The sequence below is a fragment of the Prionailurus viverrinus genome, chromosome B1 (genome assembly GCF_022837055.1).
Source record: "Prionailurus viverrinus isolate Anna chromosome B1, UM_Priviv_1.0, whole genome shotgun sequence".
Taxonomy (NCBI): Eukaryota; Metazoa; Chordata; class Mammalia; order Carnivora; family Felidae; genus Prionailurus; species Prionailurus viverrinus.
In genome coordinates this window covers 82309077-82317190 of record NC_062564.1, presented here as the reverse complement: position 1 = coordinate 82317190, position 8114 = coordinate 82309077, and the positions used below count along the sequence as shown (strand labels likewise).

General features: G+C 33.7%; 1 protein-coding gene across 9 annotated transcripts in view; it reads right to left on the bottom strand.

Moving 5' to 3' along the window:
* Positions 1-8114, bottom strand: part of ANAPC10 (anaphase promoting complex subunit 10) — a 262048-nt gene that overhangs the window by 149751 nt on the left and 104183 nt on the right. For 5 of the 9 annotated variants that reach the window (XM_047857182.1, XM_047857170.1, XM_047857171.1 and 2 more), the window contains one exon: positions 6240-7978. The exons of 1 other annotated variant lie outside the window; for it this stretch is intronic. In XM_047857182.1, the coding sequence (XP_047713138.1) occupies positions 7748-7978 (231 nt within the window). In that variant the 3' untranslated portion in view covers positions 6240-7747. Of the gene's footprint in view, positions 1-6239; positions 7979-8114 lie in introns of those variants that run through there. 3 more of the 9 variants (XM_047857178.1, XM_047857176.1, XM_047857173.1) reach the window with 1 other exon arrangement.

The following is an 8114-nucleotide window of genomic DNA, read 5'->3' as shown; positions in this document are numbered from 1 at the left end:
TGGCCATGAGGATGACCTAAAAATTCTCAGAAAGCTGCTGTTATTAAGCTGCTGGACCAGTAAAGCAAACATAGATCTCCAGACTTTTTAATATACAAGAAATACAAAAACTTATTTAAGTCACTGTGGCAGGGATTTCTGTTATTCAATGTAATCCTGACACAGTGATTTTGTGAAAATGATTTATAAGAGGTAAAAATATGTTGATGCAAGATCTTACGAAAACAATGTATATTTATAACTTCATGCCTACTATATGTTGACAACTGTAATAATGCAAATCACTGCATTCCTTGCCTGATTCTTTGAGAGTTAGCCAAATACACAATATAACATTCATATGTTAATATAGTACTGGCAGAATACATAAATGGTAAGAGGATTTAGAATAAAAGAATGATCAAAATACACAGAATTAAAATCAGATTAAGTAAAGGCATTCAAGGGAGTGATTTTTGAGCCAGTTTGCTTAGGAAAGTGGTATCAATTGGAAGAGCAGTGACAGCATTCAAGGCCATTAGATGTGACATATAAAATAGTAAAAATGAGAATAAGGGAGTTGTATGCATAAAACAGATAAGCATATTTGCTGGGCTAGAGCAAAAAGTCTAAGAATAATGAAAAGAAGCTTATAAAAGAGGCAGGGAAGATGTATGACCTTGAAGGGATGCCAGAGGACTTTGGGTTTATTTATACAGGTAAATTTATATAGGTAATGTGGAATTAGTATAGATTTTACAGAAAGCCATATGATGGAAAATTGTTTGGATAATTTTATCTTAGCATAAACTAAAGACCAATGGCCCAGCTGGGAGCTTCCTGCAATTGGCCTAGAATGATGTAAATGGAGTGAAACTAAAAAGTGATAATGTGGAGAAAGAATCTGCAGGACTTGGCGTTATTGAGTATGGGAAGATGAAGGAGAGGAATTAAAATTACACCCGAATGGCAGTTTAACATTGAAAATTTGAAGAAAAAAATGATGAATTTTATTCTAAACAGCCCTAGTGACTTAGAAAAAAATAAAATTTCTGAAGACCAGGTTACTTGCATCTCCTAATAATTACTGAATGCTACCTAAAAAAATAAGCACTGTTTTAAAATAGTGAAATTCCTTCTTTGTCTTCAGTAAACACCTGAGTGTGTTATAACTTAAGAGCTAGATAGGTAGCTTGTTACCATTCTTTTATCGAGGCTACCCTCTGTTTCATTTTGTTGCCATATCCATTTAACATGTGATTCTTACAAATTTTAACAGTTGAAAAACAAACAGCTGGCTGAACTCTCTGCTTCAGTGTTTTGGATACTTTGCTTCTTGGTAAGTGATCAGTATTTTGATACTGCTGTAGTAATAACAGGAAATGATCTGTTAAAATCTGGATCTCCAGCTATAGATGAATGCCAGGGTAAAGAGGAGAAGTAGTCTGAGAATAAAGTCTATAAAAACAGTTTGGGAAATTATTTCTAGGACCACAGGGAGAGAATCATAATTTACTCTTAACTTCGGAAAAGCAAATGCAAAGTAGAAGAATATCTTATGATGATCACTGAACTGCATCAGTGGAAAGCTTATAGCCACAAACACAGTAATTAAAACAATTGAGATGGTAAATGCTAGAGCTTCAACAATACACAAGGTGAAAAACCACTCCCTGATAAATTCACACAGAAAAACGTTTTGTAAGTAAAACACTTCTAAATTGGTCTAATTATAATCTTGTCTACGTGCACAAAGTAGTAAACTGGTTCTATTCACCAGAAAGGACAAGAGAAGACGAGCAGTGGGAACGGAATTAGCCACAGAATAAAGAGAGGGTATTTTCACCTAAGGAGTCACAGAAGTGAGGAAAGCACAACAATGTGGGCAAAAGAAGATAATCTTGGTTTAAAAGATGCACAACTGGGGTGACTCTGTTGGTTAAGCATCCGACTTCGGCTCAGGTCATGATCTCACGGTTTGTGGGTTCAAGCCCCACATTGGGCTCTGTGCTGACAGCCCAGACCCTGGAGCCTGCTTTGGATTCTGTGTCTTCCTCTCTGCGCCTCCCCTGCTCAGGCGCTGAGTCTCTCTCTCAAAAAAATAAACATTAAAAAAATTTTTAAAAGATGCACAACATAAGTGTGTCCACATATAATTACAACTAAAGTATTTTCTCTAATGCTTTAATGTAACATATTTTATAAGTTTTATCAGTTTTAAAAGGTAATTGACGAAACAAACCAGTAACCAAAAATTTAATTAAAAATACGATAAGCCAACATTTTATGGAGAATTTTAGAGCAATAACAATTTTCTAAAACACTAGAAATTTTATATTCATAAAAATTTATACTGTGCTGTTTAATCTAGTGTATTAAGTAATGTACTAAATTAGTAGTCATAATGGCTAAAAGAACAGAAGGCATGGTAACTAAAATTACTTTCCAAGATTGTCAGTATTTTAATTGCTGGAAACTTTCAAACAAGAGGAAATGTACAAAACATCACTTGATTCTGAATACACAAATCATCTGTTTCAAATTAATCATTACTCATAAAAGCAATGACAGTCTGGATACAAGAACAGACTTGAGAAGTAAATAACTAGATGATATTACAGTCTTTCTTTTAAAATCCCACTTCTCTAACAAATGTCTTCTTTCCTTCACCTCTTTCTGAATGGAAAGTCAACTTTCCTCTCCTTTACACTACTCTCCACCAATTAGAGATCTTACCACTTTAATTCCTGATTTTGCTAATTAGAGGCCTATTATTTCCCCCCCTAATAGACTATAAGCAACTGGAAAGCAAGGTCTGTATCAGATTTATCTTGGTTTCCTTATCACATCTAAGTCAACAACCAATATCTATTAGTCTTTTTTGAGTTGTATATTTATTAGTGTTCAATGAACTGCTGTATTTTAAAATTCCATAGTTTGATACAGAGAAAAGTTTCTTATGACAGTATTTCCCCAGTTAATAAACTGATTTTGAAGTTACATTACATTTGGATTACATGTGAATTCTTTAAGATGTTTGTTTGTTTGTTTGTTTGTTTGTTTTAGAGAGAAAGAGAGAGAGAGAAACAGAGGGAGGAGGAAACAGAGAATCCCAAGCAGGCTCCACACTATCAGTGCACAGCCCAGTGCAGGGCTTGAACTCACAAACCATTGACATCATGATCTGAGCTGAGGTCAACAGTCAAATGCTTAACCGACTGAGCCACCCAGGCACGACCACAGATCACATGTGAAATTTAAAAATTTAAATCTTAGGGGCACCTGGCTGGTCAGTCAACAAAGCATGCATTTCTGATCTCAGGGTCATTGAGTTCAAGCCCCATGTTGGGGGTAGAGTGTGTTTATTAAAAATTTAAATCTTATTAACTGCAGTTTGTCCAACACTCAAAAACATACACTGATTATGAATGAATCAGTGAATTCATTTGCTGTCACTGTTTTATTAACTGTTAAAATAGTTCTTCAATCTTAGTTTTTTATTCTCAAATCCTATACAGTAAGACACAGAACTACTTCAAACCTAGCATCTTTGAATGATTACTATGTGAAACAGGTAGAGTAAGCTATTTTAAAATCAGCTTTATTGAGGTATAATTGACATGCAATAAACTGCACATATTTGAAGTATATAATTTGATAAATGTTGGTATATGTATATACCTGTGAAATCAGTCACAGACTAATGAACATCTGTATCATTTCCCCCAAACAGTTCATCCCTCCTTACTTCTCCCCTCTCCCCATCCCACACAACCAGGGATCTGTTTTCTATTGATTTGTTTATTTTCTAGAATTAAAAAAAAAAAAAGGCATCAAACAGTATGTACTCTCTTTTGTATGGCTTCTTTCTCTTTGCATAATTATGACCAAAATTTATCCATGTTGTTGCATGTATTGTTCATTTGTATTACTGAGCAGTGTTCTATTATATGGACATACCACTATTTGTTCATATATTCTGCTACTGACCAACGTTTGGGTTGTTTCCAGTTTTCAGGTATGAAAATTAAGCTATGAATATTCCTGGTATAGATATATGCTTTCTTTTCTGTTGGGTAAATATCAGGGAGGAAATAACTGGGTCACACAATAGGTGTATGTTTAACTTGTTAAAAAAATCACTACACTGTTTTCCAAAGTGGTTATACATCAGTTTCATCTTCACCATCAGTGTGAGGTTTGGTTCCTCCACATCTTTGTCAACCTTGCAATCATCTTTTTAATTGTGGCCATTCTAGCAGCTGTGAAATGATATCTCATCGTGCCTTTACTTTGCATTTCACTGATGTTGAGTGAAGCTGAGCATCTTTTCACATGCTCATTGGCCAATCCTATGTCCTCCTTGGTAAAGTGACTATTCAAATTTTTTGCTTACTTTATTGGATTGTTTGTGTTCTTACTGTTGAGTTGTAAAAATTCTTTATATATTCTAAATACAAATCCTTTGTCAAGTATATAATATGCATTTTTAAAAAAGAAATGCAACTACTTTAGATAATTATGCTTTGTCAATATAATACATGGTCTGTCTGTATTTTAAATAACCCATATAAAAAGGGAAGTATTATTTCCATTATCCTCAGCTACCAAGTTTCCCCATGCCTAAGAAAGGTGGTCACCCAGCTGGCATATAAAAAAGAGAATAAAAGTAGAAATAGAAAACATACGGATTTTCTCAACATTCTTCTTAATCCCTCCTGATTTTAGGAGCCTTATAGCAAACTATTAGTAGTAAGAGATAACAGAGGGGATCATGTAAATGATAATTAGTCTTCTTCCTTTTTCTTTTAAGCAAAATTTTGATAAGCATTTAGCAAGTAATAACATTATTGTTAATAAGCCCTCCTGTATTTTTTATTAAATGTCTCTATCTCTTATACTAAGACCCTGTTGTTTACATGAATGTTTTCCTTATCAGACTAAAGCACAAGATTCAATACAGTACCTAGTAAATATTGTTATTATTTCTTTGATTCCCTCCTTTTCTTTTAATTCCTATCCATGTGTTTTCCTCTCTTCTTCCATTTCCAGCATCCCCCAACTATATTCAGATTAATTTGCTGATCCCAAATGAGTCGTGGTTATAGATTTTTTGGTGACCCTATAGATCACCTACCATGCTTCTTACTTCAAAGAAACAAAATGAAAATGACAATAAAACTCTTTGTGGAACTCACTGAAAGAACATCAGATATTCTCCCGAGTGAAAAAGTGACACCTTTTTTTTTTTATAGTAGCCATGCAAATTAGTACTCCTTGCCAGAATAAAGCATACACATAATTATTTTTTATTTTATTTTTTTTAAATTTTTTTTTCAACGTTTTTTACTTATTTTTGGGACAGAGAGAGACAGAGCATGAACGGGGGAGGGGCAGAGAGAGAGGGAGACACAGAATCGGAAACAGGCTCCAGGCTCTGAGCCATCAGCCCAGAGCCCGACGCGGGGCTCAAACTCACTGACTGCGAGATTGTGACCTGGCCGAAGTCGGAAGCTTAACCGACTGCGCCACCCAGGCGCCCCCACATAATTATTTTTTAAACTTTACTATTTAATGGATTAAAGACCTAAACATGAGACCTGAAACCATAAAACTCTTAAAAGAAAACACAGGCAGTAATCTGTGGGACATAGGCCTTAGCAACATATTTATGGATTTGTTTCCTCACGCAAGGGAAACAAAAGCAAAAATAAAATATTGGAAGTACAACAAAATAAAAAGCTTTTGCATAGAGAAAGAAACCATCAATAAAACAAAAAGGCAATCTACTGAATAGAAGGTATTTGCAAATGATACATCCAATAAGGGGTTAATATCCAGACTATATAAAGAACTTCCACAATTCAACAGAAAAAAAAATCTGATTAAAAAATAGGCAAAAGAGATACATGAAAAGATGGTCACTAATCATTTGGGAAATGTTAGTCAAAATCACCATGACTTATCACTTCACACTATTATCAGAATGGCTATTATCAAAAAGACAAGAAATAACAAGTGTTGGTGAGGATGTGGACAAAAGAGAACCTTATAGATTGTTGGTGGGAATGTAAATTGATGCAACCACTGTAGAAAACAATATGGAGGATCCTCAAAAAATTCAAAATAAAAATATCATATGATTCAGCAACTCCACTGTTGGGTATTTACCCAAAGAAAACAAAAACACTAAATCAGAAAGATATATGCACCTCTATGTTTATTGCTGCATTATTTACAATAGCCAAGATATGGGAGCAACCCAAGTGTCCATCAGTAGATGAAAAGGTAAAGAAGATGTACTATATAAATACATACACAATGGAATATTACTCAGCCACAAAAAAGAATGAGATCTTGCCATTTACAACATGGAGGGACTTAGAGGCTATAATGCTAAATGAAGGAAGTCAAATAGAGAAAGGCAAATACCATCTGATTTCACTTATATGCATAGTCTAAAAAATAAAACAAACTCTTAGATATAGAGAATTGGTGGTTGCTATGGGGGAGGGGATAAGGAGGATGGGTAAAATAGGTGGAGGGGATTAAGAGGCACAGACTTTCAGTTCTAAAATAAATAAGTCATGGAGATGAAAGGTACAGCATAGAAAATATAATCAATAATACTGCAACAACTTTGTATAGTGACAGATGGTAACTATACTTATTGTGGTGAGCAATGCATAACGTATAGAATTGTCAAATTACTGTTACACACCCTGGAACAAATAGAACACTGTATGTTAAGTATACTTCAAGTAAAAAAAAAAAAAAAAAAAAAAAGATCTAAAACTTTACTATTCAAGACTTCAGTTTACCAAGCAATGCAAGAACCACCCAGGAACCTTTCCTAAACATAAGAGCCAATCTGGGTAAGTTCTGTGGCTAAATAACCATCCTCCTAAAAAGTAGTAGATATAGGGGGAAAAAAAGAAAAACCATACAGAATCAAATCTATTCATTTTAAACCATGGAAAGAAAACATATTTAAGCTCCTTTAAAATATTTTCATATACAAAGAACAATTTTATACATTTAAAAAATTTTTATGAGACATATTATCATCCCTCAGAGAATGCTCCTGTGTCAGACACAAATTAAAAAAAAAACATCTACTATAAGCAGCACTAGCATTAGAATAAATAGCAGATGATACTGGCAATCTCTGACACAATATCGGGATACAGAGAACCCTGGGATTAAAAGTATTTCATGGAAGTAATTATGATACAATTAACTATATTCCCCAAATCAGAATGGTTCTCATCAGATATCTAATGCTAAGCCTATTTTGACACTATTTTTTAAAAGGCCCAGTATTAAAAGAATAAGCTTCCTCTAGAGAGAGGGGGAAAAAAAGAATAGTTTTGGCCTATTAATTGATAGAACATAGTACTGTTCCCAAACATGCAATAAATCATTACTTTAACACATGACCACTATATGAAATAATAACTTGGTTATTAAAAATGGCGTATCTCTTAAAATACTCAGTTCAATTGTTTTTCTTTTGATATAATGAAAAATTTAATGAGGGGCTTCAAATACTTTTTTAATAATGTAAAATATGTGAGCTTTATTATATGTTAAAGAAAATAAAAATAGTATGACCCAAAATTTATTTGTTAAAGTTACAATAAAATACTCTTCAATGCATACAAAATTGCAAAATAACTGATGTTTTTTTCAATAAAGATTCCAGATATAATATTTACTGACAAGATAAAACAAAGGTACGTTTAATGACTTTTGTTCTGTGTTAAGGTCACCTTATTGAACGATACATCATGAAATCAATAGTTGTACATCTAGGAAATTTGCCAATGGAGCTCTCTTCCACTGGTGTGTATATTTTAATTTGTCTCATGTGGGTGTCTCTTCCATTTTGGTGATTGGCTAGAACAGCAATCTGTATCATGAATGTGCGAGTGGGCTTCTTATGATTATCAGTTAAGGGAACGTGAATCCAGCCACTTGGTTCCACCAATTCAAGTTGCTGCCAAGAAAACAAAAGTGGGATTATGTTTTCACCCGATGAACATAATTTATTACAATGAACACATTCTAAAGTTGACTTATAATTAACATTTTGCTCACTGAGAGAATGACAGTATGATAACAACCATTACTAG